Below are 22044 nucleotides of genomic sequence, written 5' to 3'. Positions count from 1 at the left end.
ATAGACAATAGACAATAGACAATAGGTGCAGGAGTAGGCCATTCAGCCCTTCGAGCCAGCACCGCCATTCAATGCGATCATGGCTGATCACTCAATCAGTACCCCGTTCCTGCCTTCTCCCCCTACCCCCTCACTCCGCTATCCTTAAGAGCTCTATCCAGCTCTCTCTTGAAAGCATCCAACGAACTGGCCTCCACTGCCTTCTGAGGCAGAGAATTCCACACCTTCACCACTCTCTGACTGAAAAAGTTCTTCCTCATCTCCGTTCTAAATTGAAAGATTGAATTCAAAATATTGTTGCTGTTTAGTTTTTGAGTGCCAGGCTGTCAGTTATGCTGTGTTTTAGTAAGTACGTTAAAGCTATTAATCAACGAAGGATTTTTCATTCTAAGCATTATTATCATGATTTTTTTTTGCGCTAGGAATATACAACGGTAGTAGAGTTTCATTTTGGTTGTGTATTTATAAGATTTATATAAACTGTACGAATTTGAGTTCCTATTTTGAGGTTCACCTCCATTTCAACTGCTACTCATTTCCACTATTCAATGTATTGATATATTAGATAATATATCATATACGTTATTACATTGTTTAAATTGTCTGTCATTTATTTCCCCCTCAATCCGTCTCTCTTCCCGCCTTATCTGCCTCCAATTCCCATCCATTATTTGTTTCCACAGCCCGCCATTCCACTGTTTGGAGTGGCGGGCAGTGGATACCCGGGCCGGGCAGCGCGCATTTCCACATCGGATCCGCGGGTTTCTGCGAGGGAATCCTCCGGCCAACGTCACAGGTTAAAGGCGGTCCCCATCTTCACCTATCAGCGGGAGGCGAGGTGTTTCCCGCTCACTCCGGCGCTCTAAACAGCTTTAAATGCCACAGAAGTGCTGGGAGATTCAGAGAGGAAGGAAGTAGTCTGGGGGGGGGTTCAGCGTAGGACCATTTAATGACAGTATAGTACTGGATTATACTGGAAAGTTTAGTATAGAGAAAAGGGTACATTGGAGATCAATTGCAAATATAGTTTCTTCTTTCCCGATGCCCTGTTGCAATGTTGTTTGACCCAAATTAACCTTTAGTTTTAAAGAATGGAGTGGAAATTAGAACGAGTTTCTTCCCGTAAAACTAAGACTGGAGAGGAGATGCAATTGGTAAGTGCCGCCTGTCGCAATCTGACAGTGAAGTACGAGTGAGCGATTTTAATTTGAAGAACATTGCGCTAGGATTAAAATAAAGTATAAGGCTGAGGTAATAGACCTGTAGTCAGATTTACTTTATACTTTATAAATTAGAGTGAGAAACGAATTTACGAAACTGTGTCAACAAAACAAAAACTTGAATCTTCAAAAATAAGCAGGACATTGAATGAGAAATTCGACTGCGCTTTATTCTGCATAATTAAAACACCCATTAAACACTTCAGGTGTAAATTATTACTGTTTTATTTTTCAGGAGAAAGTAATGAAGCAACTTGCCAATGAAACAAAGTGGAGTTCACAACAATACGTACACCGGCTGTTTGAGGTATCTCTTTTCACTGTCGTGCATCTTTTCCATATTTTCAAAACCCGGACTAAAGTTGTAACAGTAAAATGCGGCAGTTTCACGCACAGTGTAAAAACACAGCGTAAATGGTATTATAATTTTCTGCCATTCCTTGGTATTTACCTGTCATTGTCGATGAAAAAGGCAGTAGGATATTAGTGGACTGGCACCGTAAAACTGAATTCTGGGAATATAATTGTAAGTAATGCAGAAAACTGCAATCGTTTGGTTCAGTTCTAAAGAAGGGCGAGTGAAAAAAACACACATTTGCAGCGGAAGAAAGAGAAGGCTGTGGCAGTTAGGCAGTGTACTGCTAGCTGGCTGTTGTGTCTGACAGGTCAACAGCTGCTACCTACACTCCACACTGCTGCATCTGAGAGCACTCCATCAGTGATCTTGAAAAGCACATTCATTGTTGGATCTTTGTGCCAAAAGCAATTAGATAATTATTCAGCAACATTAGATAGCTTTTTGACTGCAATACAATTCAAAAGAATCCTTTGTGTGTTTTTATCCCAGTAGCCATTTCGGTATGACAGAATTTCTTAAATCGTATCATCTGGATTTGATTATAAGTAGGTTGTTCAGGAGTGCACCAAATGAATAAAAATACAGGCAAGATAATTTCATAAATTTGAATGCATTACTCTGCATCTAAGGAATGTTGACCAAATCAGTCTTTTTTGGTCAAGATTCAATTCATTTTGAATACAATTCTCTCAAACTAACAATGTGAATCAAAAGAAAATGAGTATTTTTGTTGTTGTTATCTTATGTTGTCATTAAATGAACAGGGAGGTGACTAGATGTTTTTTTCCTGTCCCTTCTTCAATGTTGCCTAACACTACATGTATAGGAAGGAACTGCAGATGTTGGTTTAAACCAAAGATAGACACAAAAAGCTGGAGTAACTCAGCGGGACAGGCAGCATCTCTGGAGAAAAGGAATAGGTGACGTTTCGGGTCTGAAGAAGGGTCTCGACCCCGAAACATCACCTATTCTTTTTCTCCAGAGATGGTCTGACCTGCTGAGCTACTCCAGCTTTTTGTGTTTATCTTCTTGCCTAAAACTACATCTCTTGTTGGATTTATCACAAATCTCTTGTTGGATTGATCTGTTTGCCATAGCAGCCATTTTTTTAGTAAGGTGATGATTGCCAAACTACTTGGTTCCTTCTGTAGTGTAGCTATTTTACGAATATATTACTTCATCTAATTAAACTTCTATGTTCTATTGTATTGACTTCAAAGCCACATTTGATTATGATCAGCTCTTAAAATGATTTCCCACATGATTATCGTCAACACGCATCTCAGGAATATAAAAGTCAAGATTTTATTTCAAGTATTTATTTATAGTTTAAGTTTTTTAATCTTCTTCCAAGTTATTTCCCACAAACCCATGCTGTTTCACTGGAAGGTTGTGTCCACCTGTAAATATCTCCTCACATACCATCAAACACCTTGGGGTTTCTGATTATCTGATTTCTGAGTTAGTTTAATCGTCCTAGTCACATTTTGGGTGATTTTCTTCAAGATATAATAAAATACAATAACACTAATAACTGTATATGTCAGGTAACCACATGCAATTACTTGTGCCTAGATTTTTCAAAAAAATAAATTAAAAAACAATGCATTAAAATGTGTTTTTATTTGTAACTACAGAAAGTTTATAAAAACATACTTGTTTCAAATAGTTTAAGAGGCAAAGCTTTAAGTACAACACACAATATTTCACCCCTAAACTTCTGGTGGAGATTTATTCTGCTCATCTGTCATTACCTTTTGTGAAAAAGTTCCCAAATCCCCAGAGAAAGGGAATAAATGGGCACAGGCAGGCGGTGAATGAGGTCTGACACTCTTCTACGGCAGAGCTGTGGTAGGATATCAGGAGAGCACTTGCATAATTAAGGAGCCATATATTTTTAGGTGAACACATTGGTCTATTGAGCTGGGGTCCTGTCATCAATATAAGTACAATTTATTAATGTGAACGTAGAACATGTATAGCACAGGTTCTACATTATTTAGATGAAAACACTGACGGAATAGTTTTGTGGCAAATTTCTCAAGTATGGACCTTCATGATGGAATGTGGTGCACGAGTCAGGTAGGCAGTGTACTGTTAGCTGGCTGCATAATATATAGACAGCAGCTGCTAAGTACCCCGCCACCTGCCCTCTTGCCATTACTTCTTTTGTTCCAGGACAAGGCAAAGAAATCAGCAGTAGAACAAATGGGGCTTTACGTTTGTTTGTGCATGGTGGTAAGGCAGTGTAATGTTAGCTGGTTGTATCTATCTGTGACACCAGTTAACTTGCTGCTGCCCTCCTTCCGTGCATGCTTAATCTATCATTCCTTGGAGACACCCAATAGTTTTATGGATTGAACATTTTCAGCTTGAAACATTTGTGTTGGCTCATTAATATATGAAAGAATTTCATACCATGCCTCAAACCACAACCAATTTCAATTCAAAGTGTATTTTGGGTTAAATCTGTATTTATGATAGAAATAATTAAGAATAAAAACAATTATTGTCTAATGGTTTAATGCACAAAATTCAGTTGAGATGCTTCCAATGGCTTAACAGTTATAATCTCCCTCTTTATTCCTTGTTTTTGTGTAAAGCCCTTGTACCGCTTGCCACTGGTTGTCTGCCATTGACAGATGTCCAGCCATAAGCAAACTACATGCAATATTTAACAAGCGTGAGCATAGGCTTTACCAGGTAACAACGAATGAGAGTTAATTAGGAGTATGTGCGTTGATTAGGCAGTGTAATGTTAGCTGGCTGTCTAATAGGATCAACAGCTACATGCACTACCACATCAGCTCATGACCTCACAGCAACAAAGAAAATTATTTTGCGTAGTGCCTGTCACATCACAAAAGTAACCCGAAGCACTTAATGCGTTTCTGTTCTGAGTTACTCTCTGGTCCCAGTGAATAAGCCAAGTCATTCCCCTGTTCAGGAAGGTGGTTTTCCAGTAACTTGCTCCAACATGTCATTGAGTCAAAGAATGAATGAATGAATTAATTAATTCATTAATAGGTTTATTGGCCAAGTATATACACATACAAGGAATGTGCCTTGGTGCTCTGCTCGCAAGTAACAACAACAGCAAACAATTAAGAATAAAGCATAAAACATTAAAACATTAAGAATATAACATTACAGTTTAAACATGTGAGTGAAATAAGCCAAAGTAAAAAGAGATTAGAGACTTTTGGTTATTGAGTAGAGCTACTACTCATGGAAAAAAAGCTGTTTTTATGTCTGGCTGTGGCTGCTTTGACAGTCTGGAGTCGCCTTCCAGAGGGAAGTGCTTCAAAGAGTTTGTGGCCAGGGTGAGAGGGGTCAGAGATGATCTTGCCCGCTCACTTCCTGGCCCTTGCAGTGTACAGTTCGTCAATGGGGGGAAGGTTGCAGCCAACAACCTTCTCAGCTGATCGAACGATTCGTTGCAGCCTCCAGATGTCGTGCTTGGAGGCTGAGCCAAACCAGACCATGATGGAGATGGTGAGGACAGACTTTACGATGGCAGTATAGAATTGAACCATCATTGCCTGTGGCAGATTGTGTTTCCTCAGCTGCCACAGGAAATACATCCTCTGTTGGGCCTTTTTGACTGTGGAGTCCATGATGGCCTCCCATTTAAGGTCCCTGGAGATGATGGTTCCAAGGAACTTAAATGACTCCACAGATGTGACTATGGTGTTGTTGATGGTGAGTGGGGGGAGGGGAGGGGGAGCTCTCCTAAAGTCTACAAACAGTTCCACTGTCTTAAGAGCATTGAGCTCCAGGTTGTTACGAAGGCACCAGGATGCCAGCTGTGTCACTTCCTGTCTGTAGGCAGATTCCTCCCCATCCTGGAACAGTCCAATCAGGGTTGTGTCGTCCACAAACTTGAGAAGCTTGACAGAGGAGTCTGTGGAGGTGCAGTCGTTGGTGTAGAGAGAGTAAAGGAGAGGGGAGAGTACGCAGCCTTGCGGTGCTCCTATGCTGAGGGTCTGTGGGTCCGAGATGTGCTTTCCCAGCCTCACATGCTGCTTCCTGTCTGTCAGGTAGTTGATGATCCACTGACAGAGAGGTTCAGGCACGGACAACTGGGAGAGTTTGGAGTGTAGTAGCTCTGGCACAATGGTGTTGAATGCAGAGATAAAATCCGCAAACAAAATCCTTGCATAGTTCCCCTTGCGGTCTAGGTGCTGGAGGATGAAGTGCAGACCTTGGTTGACTGCATCATCCACTGATCTATTGGCCCGGTATGCAAACTGCAGAGGGTTTGTGATGTTTTTCAGCTGGGCCAGCACAAGTCTTTCAAAGGTCTTCATGACTACAGAGGTCAGTGCGACAGGCCTGTAGTCATTAAGACCAGTGATCCTTATCTTTTTGGGTACAGGGATAATAGTGGAGACTTTGAGGCAGGCAGGGACAGTACAGGTTTGCAGGGACTGGTTGAAAATGTCTGTGTAGACCTGTGCCAGTTGTTAGGCACAGAGCTTGAGGGTAGAGGGGGAAACATTGTCCGATCCTGGAGATTTCTGGCTTTCTGTCTCCTGAATAGCCTCTCCACCTCCTCTATTTCTATTGTTGGAGATGGAGAAGTGGCTGGACTGATGTTGGGCAGCAAGGAGGGGGTGTGTAGTGGATGAGGGCCCAGTCTTTGCAGACTAGAGTCAGGCTGTAAGTGGGTGTGAAGTGGTGATTGCAGAAGGGTGGGGTGGGGTGGGGGGAGGGAGAAGGACCAGTCTTTGCAGACTGGAGTCAGTCTGTGAGGAGGTGTGAAGTGGTGATTGGGGAGGAAACAGTGTGAAAACAGGCCCTTCGGCCCAACTTGCCCACACCGGCCAACATGTTCCAGCTACACTAGTCCCACCTGCCTGTGCCTGGTCCATATCCCTCCAAACTAGTCCTATCCATGTACCTGTGTAACTGCTTCTTAAACGATGGGATATTCCCAGCCTCAACTACCTCCTCCAACAGCTTGTTCCATACACCCACCACCACACTTTGTGTGAGAAAGTTACCCCTCAGATTCCTATTAAATCTTTTCCCCTTCACCTTGAATCTATGTCCTCTGGTCCTCAATTCCCCTAGTCTGGGCAAGGGATTCTGTGCATCTACCCAAACTATTCCTCTCATGATTTAATACCTCTATAAGATCACCCCTCATCCTCCTGCGCTCCAAGGAATAGAGACCTAGCATACCCAACCTCTCCCCATAGGTCGGACCCTCTAGTCCTGCCAACATCCTTGTACATCTTCTCTGAACCCTTTCAAACTTGACAATATCTTTCCTATTACATGGTGCCCATAATTGATTACAATACTCTAAAGGCAGTCTCACCATGTCTTGTACAACTGCAACATGACCTCCCCATGTCTATACTTAATACTCCGACTGATGAAGGCCAATGTGCCCAAAGCATTTTTGACCACCTTATCTACCTGCAACTCAACCTTCAAGGAACCATGCACCTGCACTCCTAGATCCCTCTGCCCTACAACATTCTCCAGAGGACTACCATTCACTGTGTAGGTCCTGCCCTTGTTAGACGTCCCAAAATATAACCTCACATTTCTCTGTATTAATTTTCCATCAACCATTCCTCAGCCTACCTGGCCAATCAATCAAGATCCTGCTGCATTCTTTCACAACCATTTTCACTATCAGCAAAACCACTTACTTTTGTATCATCAGCACACTTGCTAATCTTGCCCTGTATGTTCTCATCCAAATAATTAATATAAATGACAAACAGTAATTGGCCCAGCACCGAAACCTGAGGCACGCCACTAGTCATAGGCCTCCAGTCCAAGAAGCAACCTTCCACCATCACTCTCTGCTTCCTTCCATGAAGCCAGTTTGCTATCCATTCAGCTATCTCTCCTTGGATCCCATGCGATCTAACCTTCCAGAGCAGCCTACCATGCGGAACCTTGTCGAATGTCTTATTGAAATCCATGTAAACAACATCTACAGCTCTGCCCTCATCAACCTTTTTGGTCACATTTTTAAAAAGCTCTTATCAGATTTATGAGACACGACCTCCCACATACAAAACCATGCTGATTATCCCTAATCAACCCTTGCCCATCCAAATGTATATCCTATCCCTCAGAATACTCTCTAATAACTTTCCAACTACAGATGTTAAGCTCACCGGCCTATCGTTCCCAGCATTTTCCCTGCAGCCCTTCTTGAATAGAGGTCAACATTTGCCACCCTCCAGTTTTCCGGCACCTCTCCTGTATTTAAGGATGACTCGTAAATTTCAACCAGAGCTCCCGCAATGTCCTCTCTAGTTTCCCACTAATGACCTCGGATATATCTGATCATGCCCTTGAGATTTGTCTACCTTCATACACCATAGTACCTTCAGTACTTCTTCGAGATATGGGGACACAACATCCCTCAGACACAAGGCTCACCATCAGATTTTCAAAATGACCACAATATAACTGAAAATATATTTTGTAATGATGTCACCGCAATGATATTGGCTAAGTTTTATTTTGTGATTATATTATTATTACAAAACCCTTTGTTGTGAGGCATTCAGTAAGGCTAGGAAAGGTAGTGCTGGTTAAAGATGGCAGGTTCAACTACTCGGTTGTGTTCTGAATTGGCTAGTTTACATTCATGTGGCTTAAAGTTGCAGGGCAGCAACTGACAAATCAGTTTGATGCAAGGCTGTGGGAGGAGTAGAAGGGCCTGGTGTTGGAGTGCATTTAGGAGTGCAACAGAACAAAACAGGAATGCAAAGAATGAGGGAAATGGTAAAGTGTTAGCAGGGATTGCAGAAATCTCAAAGAACATTGGTCTGGCAGTGACAATGCCTTGATATGTTTGAATTTATACAAGATAAAATTCTGGCAGCCTTTGGTGGTGATAGGTATTTCAGTGAGAGCTGGATTGAGAAAGGGAAGTAGATAGTTTTGACTGGCATAGGTTACAAGTTACATTAATGTTGAGCAGGATGCTGAGGTTACTAGATTACCATTAGATGGAGTTTCAGCAACATTGGTGAAGAAGTGTCAGATTGTGAAGTTGATATTGAGTTTCAGCTGCAGGCCGAATGGGGCAACATTGGTCTTGCCAGAGATCATCATGAAGAAGCCCTGACTCATCCAGAATTTGATGTTGCACAGGGATCAATTGGGCAATCAATTTTAGGTCTGGAAACTGGCAAATAAAAGAACAGAACCCCTTTTTCGCTTTTAGGCAAGTGCACATGCCAAAGAAAACAAATAAATTAATATTATAACAAAATATTTTAAAAACACCCAAAATAAAGTATGTTTATTGATATCTTGCAGATCGTACAAAAAAGCTCAAGGAATGAAATCACTTTGATATACACAGAAGTATAGCAATTCTTTAATCAAAATTATATACAGCAGGGCTGTCACCGTTTTCTTCTGATGAACTAATTGGATCCGTCATGTATCGATGGTTGTTATCTGGTTATAGACGAATCTGGTTATAATTGTATGTCATCACAGATATTCTAATGTAAGCATTTGGAAGAGTGAAGTACCAATTGCAATTACTGCCTCCAGACAGAGTGGTGAACGACCCCAGCACATTCACAGTTCAACTAGAATTAAACCTCCTACATTTTAAAAACTTAACAATGAATTTCTCAAATTGCAGTATGGTAATAAGTACACATAGTACACAACCTAGCCGTGGTGATTTCTAATGTGCCTAAATCATAGAACAACAGCTTGCATTTAAATAATGCCTTTAACATATGAAAAGGTCCCAAGTTATTTTACAAATACTGAAAATTTGAAATAAAAACTTGGGTCAAACAGGTAGAATTTAAGTATAGGAAGGCACTGCAGATGCTAGTTTTCACTGAAGATAGACCCAATAAGTGGAATAACTCAGTGGGTCAGGCAGCACCTCTGGAGAAAAGGAATAGGTGACATTTTGGGTCAGAACCTTTCTTCAGATTTTAAGAACCGTCTTCAAAGTCGAAAGAAAGGTAGAAAGGGAGGAAATTCTGGAACCCAGGGGTTCAGCAACCAAAAACGCATTGATGATACAGCTTTGAGAAAAGATAAACTGAATAGCAACTTTGACAGGTACATGGATAGGAAAGGCTTAGAGGTTTTCGGGCCAAATGCAGGCAAATGGGACTAGCTACAATGAAGCATCTTGGTCGGCATGGATAGGTTGGGCCGAAGGGCGTGTTTCCCTACTATACGATTCTATGAGAAACACTGTGTAAAGGCTTTGGAGTTGTTTCTCCAGGCTAGTTGGTGTGGCCATTCTAAAATCTTCACTCCCGCTCCACAGGCAGAGACACCACCCAAAACAACATAATTATCATGAAAAAATAATTGCATCCTTAGCACCTTTGTCAATCCACCTTCTAAGCTTTTGATGTTTTCCTTTCACAATGAAGTTGACAGCCTCAACCAAAAATCCATTATTTTTGGAAAAGAGACTTTGTACCATTGCAATCTAAAATTAAAACGAACAATATAGGTGCAACAGATAAATGGCAAAAATGTAGCTGGTAACTCCATACCTAACAGTAACTGATGTTGGCTTCGGGGATGGCACATCTCTTGTATAAGAGATTAAGCAGACTGTTTTGATTTGAGTTTTGAATGTTTGGTGACCTCATTAAAATGACAACATTCTTTCAAATCCTGAGAGGGAATCTGCAAAGTTAATGTTTCTCCTTGTTAGAGTGTCTAGAAATAAGAGTCACTAATTCAAAATAAACAGTCGGCCATTCAAGAGAGTGATAAATTTCTTCACCCAGAGTATTGAATGAATGGAATACTTCATCCAAGAGTGGCTTAGAGTTTCACTCACTAAGTCTATGCAAGGTCTTGTCAGATTTATATTTTTCGATATGAAATCAGTGAAAGGGTTTGGCATTACTGTAAGTGATCATAGACCAGCCATAGAGCAGGACCAAAGGGCTAAATGACCTACTCCTGCATATATTTCTTATGGTCTAACTATTCTATTTGGGGAATCCTCCTGATTTCATTGTTTGGGTTTAGGACAACCAATAAAGAGAGAAGCACTGAAACAAAACATATTAAACAATGAAAATAACAATACAGTGGTAAATTAATAAAGCAAAAAATGATGAGAGGACATGAAGAGACATATGTAAGAGATGTGTTATTCCACGTTGGAGATGCCGACAGAATATTGGCCATCATTATATTAGGGCTGAAGAAGGGTCTCGACCCGAAACGTCACCCATTCCTTCTCTCCCGAGATGCTGCCTGACCTGCTGAGTTACTCCAGCATTTTGTGAATAAATCGATTTGTACCAGCATCTGCAGTTATTTTCTTATATTAGGGCTAACCGGGTTACAGAAATGTAATTTACCCTTATGGAATTCATAAAACACCACATTAAAATTTAAGATACGGAATAAAATTCACTTTCGTGGAATCTGTGGAAAATAAAAATAAGTCAACACAAAATTACATTTTTATTCAACTCGTGTTTCTTGACGATTGTTCAGCCTCACTTTACAAAAATCACGAAATGGCCAGTATTCTAGGAAGGTATCCACTCCCCCCTCCATTCTCAGTAACGCAGAGTTGCCCGCAATAAGTTCTAATGAGTATTTTTGTCCTCAAGCCATATGAAATGAAGCATCTTCAGAACAGGAATATTTTTATTCTTGTGATATGGATAAATCACGACATAACTGATTATTTTATAATTATAAACAAAAGGTTTTGCCATTAAAAATCACAAGAGTAATGTGAATAGTTATGAAAATCAATAGACCTTCAGGAATATACCTTAATCTTTCACATACACTTGACCAGTTGCTATTCTTTGTCATGGGCCACACAACTAAATTATTTGTTGGCTAACTGCACCGACAAAAGAAAGTATGTTACATACACAACAACCAAAAAAAAGGTACCATTGAAATTGTGTCATTGTATAAGGAGAGCATTGCAAAGATTTGTTTCATAGTATCAAAGTATCACTATCCAATATATTTATTTCAACTTTGGAGAAAATCTATCTGAAAATGTACATTTTCTGTAGGCTTATGTAATATCAGTCCTGGAACTAAAATGAATTACTAAAAGAAGAATTTGAGAATTTAGAATTTAAATGGTAATAGTGCCCAGAATGAATGTACTAGATCACTGAGGTTAAAAATTTAAAGATACAATCTGAAAGTTAAAGCTGTGATTGTGTGGATAGGAACATTAACATTTAACATTATCAGTTTGTTTTACAGATGTAAACACTTCAACTTAAGTGATGCATCTAGATATTTACTAGACAATGTCAACCAGGACACTAATGGTAACATACTTTGCTTTATTGACATTCTAATATAAATGTATAAGGAAGCAATTACAAATGGATTCTTGACCATATTAACATAACTAATTAAACATTTTATCTTTCACAATGTGGGTAAACAAGAACTGCAGTCCTGCCCTTTTACCTTTTTGCAATTAGTCCAATACATCTGCTGAAACTATTTCCAATAGTCATTGATATCTTGAAATCTAGGCTTCTCTGACATTGATTTGATCTGATCCTGGGTATGAACACGACATTTTTGAATGACATTTAAAAAATATATAACTTAGAATTCCAATTTAGATTGTTTTAAGAACACTGTAAATCAACAGTAATTGGAAAAGATAATCTGTTCATTCTTAGTTGTTGTTTTATCTCGTACCTATAAACAATTTAAGTTGATTTCAGGATTATCACAGTACATGTACAAACTTGCTGTGTGGTTTATAATGAACGGCAATGCTGGGTTTATATAAGAAAATAACTGCAGATGCTGGTACAAATCAAAGGTATTTATTCACAAAATGCTGGAGTAACTCAGCAGGTCAGGCAGCATCTCAGGAAAGAAGGAATGGGTGACGTTTCGGGTCGAGACCCTTCTTCAGACTGATCCTTCTTCAGACTGGGTTGGTAATTTTCAAATATATTATCAGTCATGGAACCACCTAACAAATCAGCTTATGTAAACGTGAACAGATATTCATCCACCACATAAAGAGAACACATTTCTATTGTAACTTAAAATATTTGGATATTTGTTAGAAAGTGTATGACATATCTCAATAGATTTAAATTTCAATATTCAATATCGTCTCAAAACACCTCTGTGCGGCTGGATATTTCAGGTGCAAGGGTAGTTCGCCATCAAGTTAAACTGCAACAGCCTGTATAAGCTTTCGGAGTGAAGACTGTTTTCAACATTCAAGCGGCGAGGCTGTCTGACACAGCAGCACTGCTTCAAAACTCGTCTCTCTTTTTCAATATAATTTTTGCCACTAATTCTGACGCATTCTGCTTGATGTCAGCCATGGGGTCTTCAGTTCGCCAGACCTTTACCACCTGACCCTTTGGGTTGACCAGATATTTCCAAAAATTCCATCGGGGTTCCATCTTTGTTGTATCTAAAGTTTAAAACAAAACACAGTTACGAATGAAGTTAGTGCATGAATTTTGGTTTTAGACAATAGACAATAGGTGCAGGAGTAGGCCATTTGGCCCTTCGAGCCAGCACCACCATTCAATGTGATCATGGCTGATCATTCTCAATCAGTACCCCGTTCCTGCCGTATCCCCATACCCCCTGACTCCGCTATCCTTAAGAGCTCTATCTAGCTTTCTCTTGAATGCATTCAGAGAATTGGCCTCCACTGCCTTCTGAGGCAGAGAATTCCACAGATTTACAACTCTCTGACTGAAAACGTTTTTTCTCATCTCCGTTCTAAATGGCCTACCCCTTATTCTTAAACTGTGGCCCCTGGTTCTGGACTCGGGCGGCACGGTAGCGCAGCGGTAGAGTTGCTGCTTTACAGCGAATGCAGCGCCGGAGACTCAGGTTCGATCCTGACTACGGATGCTGCACTGTAAGGAGTTTGTACGTTCTCCCCGTGACCTGCGTGGGTTTTCTCCGAGATCTTCGGTTTCCTCCCACACTCCAAAGACGTACAGGTATGTAGGTTAATTGGCTGGGTAAATGTAAAAATTGTCCCTAGTGGGTGTAGGATAGTGTTAATGTATGGGGATCACTGGGCGGCACGGACTTGGAGGGCCGAAAAGGCCTGTTTCCGGCTGTATATATATGATATGATATGATGACTCCCCCAACATTGGGAACATGATTCCTGCCTCTAACGTGTCCAACCCCTTAATAATCTTATATGTTTCGATAAGATCCCCTCTCATCCTTCTAAATTCCAGTGTATACAAGCTTAGTCGCTCCAGTCTTTCAACATATGACAGTCCCGCCATTCCGGGAATTAACCTAGTAAACCTACGCTGCACGCCCTCAATAGCAAGAATATCCTTCCTCAAATTTGGAGACCAAAACTGCACACAGTACTCCAGGTGTGGTCTCACTAGGGCCCTATACAACTGCAGAAGGACCTCTTTGCTCCTATACTCAACTCCTCTTGTTATGAAGGCCAACATTCCATTGGCTTTCTTCACTGCCTGCTGTACCTGCATGCTTCCTTTCAGTGACTGATGCACTAGGACACCCAGATCTCGTTGTACGTCCCCTTTTCCTAACTTGACACCATTCAGATAATAATCTGCCTTCCTATTCTTACCACCAAAGTGGATAACCTTACCCTTATCCACATTAAACTGCATCTGCCATGCATCCGCCCACACACACAACCTGTCCAAGTCACCCTGCAACCTCATAGCATCTTCCTCACAGTTCACACTACCACCCAGCTTTGTATCATCTGCAAATTTGCTAATGGTACTTTTAATCCCTTCATCCAAGTCATTAATGTATATTGTAAATAGCTGCGGTCCCAGCACCGAGCCTTGCGGTACCCCACTAGTCACTGCCTGCCATTCTGAAAGGGACCCATTTATCCCCACTCTTTGCTTTCTGTCTGTCAACCAATTTTCTATCCATGTCAGTACCCTACCTCCAATACCTTGAAGCTGTGATGGTACAGAGTAGGAGGCAAATTTCAGAAGCCCGGTTAATATTGGCTAAATTTCAAACACCAAAGATTGCTTTTAAAATGGCAATGGTCGTTGATGTGGTACCAGAGAACTTGGCTGCATTTGTTGCTGTTGATACTGTCTATAATTCATCTGAAGAGAGCCAATGCAAAGCCAAATTTATGAATGCCACTAAACTAAAGGGAGGTAATTTTTCAAACTATGGGCTGGATTGTATGGATCTAGACTGCTGAATTAGTTTGCTGTTGAGGTAGCCTGATCCTAATAGAGAAAGCCGACCATCCACATTTGATAGGCATTCCCGTGAAGCATGGTGGACTGCAGTTGGTAACTAGGCCCCAGGTGGCATGTCCTAATGCTGGGCCCCAAATCACCCCAAAGGCCATTTGACAGCCCACTGCTTTTGAACTTTTTAAATCTCTCTGATATTCTGAGATATGGCTTGAATAATAAGATTTAAAACAACACAATAAATGTTATTAAAATCTAGGAGGCAATTTAAAATATTTATGGAAATAAAAGACGTGTCAGCAAATTATATCCTATTTTAAGTAGTGTTCACAACCTCAATTAAATGCATGACACTATACTATTTAACCCAGCTAAACCAGGTGTAAATGACCTTAAACCTGACCTATCTCTTCAGTACATTTGTGCTGCACTTCTGAAATCAATGACTGCTGTAGGACAATAGATGTGTTACTGGTTGACCTGTTTATCTCTGATTTCCACATTTCAGTGTGTAGCCACAGATATCAGGGACAAACTAGACATCAGCACTGGTTTACTGATAGAAGGTGGGAGTTGTAGTGGAAGGACAATATTCAGACTGGAGATCTGTGACCAGTGGCGTTCCACAGATATCTGTACTGGGACCTTTGATGCTTGTGACATATCTAATTGACGGGTTGGTTGGCAAGTTTGCAGATTACACCATGATTACTGGATTGCAGAATGAGAGGAAACCTTTCAAAGTATACAGTATATACAAAGTATAGATTAGCTACAGAAATGGATGGAGAAGTGGCAGATGGAATTTAATCAGAGCAAAGGACGGCACAGTGGTGCAGCGGTACAGTTGCTGTCTTACAGCGCCACAAATCCGGGTTTGATCCCGACTACGGGTGCTGTCTGTATGGAGTTTTCACATTCTCGCTGTGACTACGTGGGTTTTCTCCGGGTGCTCAGGTTTCCTCCCACATTCCAAAGACTTGCAGGTTTGTACGTTAATTGGCTTCTGTAAATTGTTCCTAGTGTGTAAGATAGAACTAGTGTATAGGTGATCGTTGGTCAGCATGGACTCTGTGGGCCAAAGGCCCTGTTTCCATGCTGTATCTCAAAACTTAAGTAAAAGGGTGTGGTTAGACAAAAGTGCCTGACCCACTGAGTTACTCCAGCACTTGGTGTCAATCTTTGGCATAAACCAACCTCTGCAGTTCTTTGCTTTTAGACAATAGACAATAGGTGCAGGAGTAGGCCATTCGGCCCTTCGAGCCAGCACCACCATTCAATGTGATCATGGCTGATCATTCTCAATCAGTACCCCGTTCCTGCCTTATCCCCATACCCCCTGACTCCGCTATCCTTAATAGCTCTATCTAGCTCTATCTAGCTCTCTCTTGAATGCTTTCAGAGAATTGGCCTCCACTGCCTTCTGAGGCAGAGAATTCCACAGATTTACAACTCTCTGACTGAAAAAGATTTTCCTCATCTCCGTTCTAAATGACCTACCCCTTATTCTTAAACTGTGGCCCCTGGTTCTGGACTCCCCCAACATTGGGAACATGTTTCCTGCCTCTAACGTGTCCAACCCCTTAATAATCTTATATGTTTCAATAAGATCCCCTCTTATCCTTCTAAATTCCAGTGTAAACAAGCCTAGTCGCTCCAGTCTTTCAACATATGACAGTCCCGCCATTCCGGGAATTAACCTAGTAAACCTACGCTACATGCCCTCAATAGCAAGAATATCCTTCCTCAAATTTGGAGCAAAACTGCACACAGTACTCCAGGTGCGGTCTCACTAGGGCCCTGTACAACTGCAGAAGGACCTCTTTGCTCCTATACTCTTCACACTTATCCACATTAAACTGCATCTGCCATGCATCCGCCCACTCACACAACCTGTCCAAGTCACCCTGCAACCTCATATCAACCTTACATAAAAGTGTGAGGTGTTGCTTGTTGAGAGGTCAAATGTAAGGGGAAAATATCCAATTAATGGCATGACCCTTAACAGCATTAATGTACAGAGGGATCTTGGGGTTCAAGTCCATAACTCCCTGAAAGTGGCAACAGAAGAAGATAGAGTGGTAAAGAAGGGAATTGATGTGCTTGCCTTCATTGGTGGGGGTATAAAAGTCAGAAAGTCATGATGCAGCTTTATAGGACCTTCGTTAGGCCACATTTGAAGCATTGTATATTTGATTAGTATGATTTGATTTGAATAGTATATTTGATTAGTACAGGTGTCAGAGGTTATGGGGAGAAGGCAGGAGAATGGGGTTAGGAAGGAGAGATAGATCAGCCGTGATTGAATGGTGGAGTAGACAATGGGCCAAATGACCTAATTCTACTCCTATCACTTATGACCTTTTTGTGTGTAGTTCTGGTCCCCCATAACATGAAGGATGTTAAAACTTTAGGGAGGGTGCAGAAGAGGTTTACCAGAATGCTGCCTGGATTTGGTACAGGGAGATGTTGGACAGATGTGGATTATTTTCTCTGGAGTCCCGACCGAAGTATATCAAATGATGAGTTATAGATAGGATATTCAGTCAAAACCTTTCTCCCAGGATTGAAAAAAACGGAATACCGGAGAGCATAGCTTTATGGTGAGGGGGACAATGTTAAAAGGATATATATGATGCAAGATTTTTTTTAAACAGAGGATGTTGAGTACCTGGAACATGCAGCTGGAGGTAGTGGCAGAGGCAGATATTTAAGAGATATTTAAGAGATTTACGGAAGGCATGCAGGATGGATATACAGGAATGGAGGGGTATGGAATGGCACAGACATTGTGGGCAGAAGAGCCTGTTCCTGTGCTGTACTGTTCTATGTTATCAGATACACATACTAAATGCTGAGTGGCAGTAATGGCAAGCACAATCAGCTCATTATAAAAGAGGCAAGTCAAATACAGGGGGAATTTGGGTTGATTGGAAACAAGATCAATAAATATGAAATTAATAATATTTTATGTCATAGCACAGAAGATTCAAAGTTACTGAGATCAGAAAGAAAAGTAAGGACTCAGGCCAACCGAGTAACCATGGTTCAGTTGAATAGCAATGAGACATATTGTATTGAATAAGCTAACATTTATCATCATTTTAGTTCTCAAATTATTTTTTCAAGTCTAACAAACATTCATAGCACATAAATTATGCGATATACTTTGATTATTATTCTCAACAGCAGCAGTGCTTATACATGAGAAACATTGCTGCAGGAGGAGCAGTGTTAGTGTTGCTGGAATGACTGGAATGCTGCTTGAGTTAATATACCGACCAACATTTTGTACTGCATTTTGAGTTCAGTCTATCATGAAGACATAGAAAGGCGACTTGTCCATACTTGTCTTTGTACCTCATACTTGTTTGTACCTGTCTTTGATTTTCTAGTAGTCTTTGTATTTTGTGGAGTAAAGGTTCTTTACCTTTTCTGTGCACTAGGAAGCTATTTTCTTTCCATTGATTAATTTTAATACTGATGTGCAAAAAGTTAAGTGAGCTGAAAATGAATTTAAGGATGTAAAGAACTTGATTGTAGTACCAAGCCTTCTTGAAGAGAACTTTTCAATAATATAGGTTTGACATGGCATGGAATGTCACTTCAGATGTAGCTAGTTGTGACAAAAAAAGTTATGTTGCACAGGATAAAAGATTGGACCTGCCATTGGGGAAAAAAATAACAAATCAAATTTTAGTTTAGTTTAGAGTTACAGCATGGAAACAGGCCCTTTGACCTACTGAGTCCACACTAACCAGCATTCACCCGTAAATTAGTTCTATCCTACACACTAGGGACAATGTTCTGAAGAAGGGTCTCGACCCGAAACATCACCCATTCCTTCTCCCCAGAGATGCTGCCTGTCCTGCTGAGTCACTCCAGCATTTTCTGTCTATCTTCGGTACAAACTCCATACAGACAGCACCGGTAGTCAGGATCGAACCCAGGTCTTTGGCGCTGTAAGGGATCAACTTTACCACAGCTCCACTGTGCCACCCTAGAATCCAGAAAGGTGTACTCAAACCAGAAAAGGATATTCAAATTCTCTCCGAATTAAGGCGAACCCACCATTTCTTCTAATTGGTTGCTGCCCCTTCACATTGTTTTTTAAAGATATCCCTCACTTTAAAAAAATATATTTAGGGATTGAAGGAAGACAAATCATTGGGGTGGAGTTGATGGAGACTGATCGGAGCAGAATAGCGAGAGGTAAAAATTCAGAGCAGATCATGGTGCAGATTTTGCCCGGGGGAGTGGGTTGTGATGACTGGAGGAGATTTGTCTGAATGGTAAAGGGGGAGGGGTGACCACAACGAAACAGGAAGTAATCTGATGGCATTGAAAGTATTGGATTTACGCTGGTTCACCCAGAAAAAACCCTCCAGAAAGGGAAACGATTGAACTTATTTTGCGTTAAAACACGCAATTAATTATACTTGTAGGAAGCAACTGCAGATGCTGGTTTAAACCGTAAAATAGACACAAAATGCTGGAGTAACTCAGCAGGACAGGCAGCATCTCTGGATAGAAGGAATGGATGACGTTTCGGGTTCAGACCCTTCCTTCAGACTGAAAGTCACAGGAAAGGGAAACGAGAGATATAGACCCTGGTTTAATTATACATTTAATTATGTCAATAATTATACATTTATTACACGCGGGTGATGAAAGAAATGTATAATTAAATAATAGTTTTCTTTCAATCTGTTTGGCAAGCGAGTTATAGCACAAGTTACGACAAGTTTTGCAAATGTTAATTGAAACCATTGGCAGTGATCTTACCTACGAGATACCGGAACGCAGGCTCGCTCTCGTTTCCCAACACTTTGATCTTGCCGAAAATGGGGAAAGTGGCTCCGAAAGTCGTTTTGGAGAAGCTGTCGATTTGTGAGTTGGTGCCGGGCTCGGATTTTCCGAACTGGTTGCAGGGGAACGCAAGGACGTTGAAGTGCATGGGTCCGAGTTCCCTCTGTAACTCCTGCAGGCCCCGGTAATTCCTGTCCGTGTGCTCGCAGTTACTCGCCACGTTTACAACCAGCGATGCCTGTGTGGAGACGGAGCACACAAATCCCCCACTCACCACTGATGCAAAACAATAAACAACGCGTACACAACAAGACTTGCTGCCAAGGCGCGGGAATTGATTCCGAGGGAGATATTTTAACATTTCAAATGACAAGCAAAAAAAGTTCCATTTTGGGGTGGGTCTAAAATGGACTGTATTCATTTGGATAACTGATTACATACAATAACTGAACGTACCCAGCAATAAAATAAACGCAAATGTTTACATATTTCATACTGTCGCATGAATATATAAACGACGAACCCGTTCAAAAATGCAAAGTAGCCAAGCTTCTGATGCAACTCACTTTGCCTCTGTATTTCTCCAGCGAGACCAGCTTCCCCCTGGAATTCAGAACTTGGAAAGAATAGAAGTCTTTGTTTTTAGGTTTAAACAGTGTGAACTGCAGGACGCATAAGGCAGCCAGGGAAAGCAGCATGCAGGCGAAGACAGCGAAGACTCTGGCTTTAGGCATCCAGGATTTCTGTAGGAAAGCGGGCATTGCCTCCATTGTGCTGGGAGAGGAGAAAGGGGGATTGGGCTGCACGGTAAATGGAACTGTCTTGGTGGGAGGGAGGGAATGGGAGGGGAAGGGATGAGAGAGGAGGGAATAGCGTAAATGACAACTCGGATATTGCTCGCGGGTCCTCTTATCTAACAACTCTCCGATTTTGTTCATCGCTGTAGAAGCTCTTAATAATAATACCGGCTACTGTGGCTTGGGGGGAAACTCCGGTGAAATGTAAATGCAGACAAAGTATTAACATTGCAGTTAAATACGAAGAGTACACGAACATTTATTCCATTTGATGAAAATGTGCAAAGTGGTTGATTACCAGCCGACTATATTTCATCAATTCTATTCAAATAATGATAGTTTGACCTGGAAAAGGCACATCTTTTCATTGTCATACAGCATAGGAACAGTCCCCTCGGCCAAAGTTGCCATGCCGACCAAGATTCGCCATCTAAGCTAGTCCCACCTGCCTCCATTTGATCCATATCCCTCTGAACCTTTCCTATCTATGAACCTGTCCAAATGTCTTTTAAATCTTATTTTACTACCTGCCTCAACTACTTGCTCTGGTAGCTCATGCCTTATACCCACCAGTCTCCCTGTGAAAAGGTAGCCCCTCATGTCCCTATTAAATCTTTCACCTTAAACCAAAGTCCTCTGGTTCATGATCCCCTACTCTGGGTAAAAAACTGCATTCACCTTATCAATTCCCCTCATGATCTGATACACCTTGTTGAACATTTTCACCCAAGATTCAGTCAATCACTTCAGCAGCTGTTCGTTATCTCAAGAAAACACGTAATTTTGTCAAAAATAACCCTCCTGTCATCGTGGATATGATAAAAAAACACAAAGTGCTGGAGTAACTCGTGGCAGGGTGGCGTGGTGGTAGAGTCAATCCTGACCATGGGTGCTTTCTGTACGGAGTTTGTACTTTCTCCTTGTGACCGTATGGGTTTTCTCCGGTTTCCTCCTACACTCCAAAGACATACAGGTTTTTTTAGGTTAATTGGTTTTGATTAAAATTGTAAGTTGTCGGTGTGGACTCGGTGGGCCGAAGGGCCTGTTTCTCTAAACTAAACTAAACTAAACTAAACTAAACTAAATTAAACTCAGCAGGTCAGGCAGAACCAGGAGGTTAGGGGTTGAGAGGGATGAACTAAGGGTGAAGAAAACATGGCGGATGGGTGAATAGCTGTTGGGGATAGCAGCAAAGCTGTGGATTACCTGAAATTGGGACATTTAATGTGATACTATTCAATTATACGATGCTCAAGTGAAATATGAGATGTTCTTCCAATTTGCATTTGGCCTCTCTGTAGCACTGAGAAGACTGAGGACTGACAGGTTGCTGTGGACGTGGGAAGGAGAGTGGCAATAAGGCCATAAGTGATAGGAACAGAATTAGGCCATTCAGCTCATCAAGTCCACTCCGCCATTCAATCAAGGCTGATCTATCTCTCCTAACTCCATTCTCCAGCCTTCCCATAACCCCTGACACCTGTATTAATTAAGAATCTATCGGCCTCCACGGCTTTCTGTGCCCAAAAATTCCACAGATTCACCACCCTCTGACTAAAGAAATTTCTCCTCATCTCCTTCGTAAAAGAACGCCCCTTAATTTTGTGGCTATGACCTCCAGTCCTAGACTCTTCCACTGGTGGAAACATCCTCTCCACATCCACTTTATCCAA

General features: G+C 41.3%; 1 protein-coding gene across 2 annotated transcripts; it reads right to left on the bottom strand.

Moving 5' to 3' along the window:
* Nucleotides 1-8884: 8884 nt before the first annotated feature.
* On the bottom strand, nt 8885-20537 carry LOC144592320 (putative glutathione peroxidase 8-B). 2 transcript variants are annotated; one of them, XM_078396851.1, is made up of 3 exons: nt 20141-20537; nt 19551-19812; nt 8885-12997 (listed from the first exon to the last, which is right to left on the bottom strand). In XM_078396851.1, exons 1-3 carry the CDS (start codon nt 20510-20512, stop codon nt 12834-12836), a joined length of 798 nt encoding a protein of 265 aa, XP_078252977.1. In that variant the 5' UTR covers nt 20513-20537; the 3' UTR covers nt 8885-12833. The 2 variants fall into 2 exon arrangements, with proteins under 2 accessions (XP_078252977.1, XP_078252984.1); XM_078396858.1 differs by lacking the exon at nt 19551-19812.
* Nucleotides 20538-22044: the final 1507 nt, after the last annotated feature.

Source organism: Rhinoraja longicauda, chromosome 1 (assembly GCF_053455715.1).
Source record: "Rhinoraja longicauda isolate Sanriku21f chromosome 1, sRhiLon1.1, whole genome shotgun sequence".
NCBI lineage: Eukaryota > Metazoa > Chordata > Chondrichthyes > Rajiformes > Arhynchobatidae > Rhinoraja > Rhinoraja longicauda.
This window is presented reverse-complemented; position numbering and strand designations above follow the sequence as displayed.

Bases quoted from the DNA above. Each gene is read 5' to 3' on its own strand.
- LOC144592320 (XM_078396851.1), bottom strand. From the start codon at position 20,512: ATGAACAAAATCGGAGAGTTGTTAGATAAGAGGACCCGCGAGCAATAT. The intron at 19,813-20,140 runs GTGAGTTGCATC...GTCTCCACACAG, and splicing joins TGGAGAAATACAGAGGCAAA to GCATCGCTGGTTGTAAACGT. The intron at 12,998-19,550 runs GTAAGATCACTG...TTTAAACTTTAG, and splicing joins TGCGTTCCGGTATCTCGTAG to ATACAACAAAGATGGAACCC.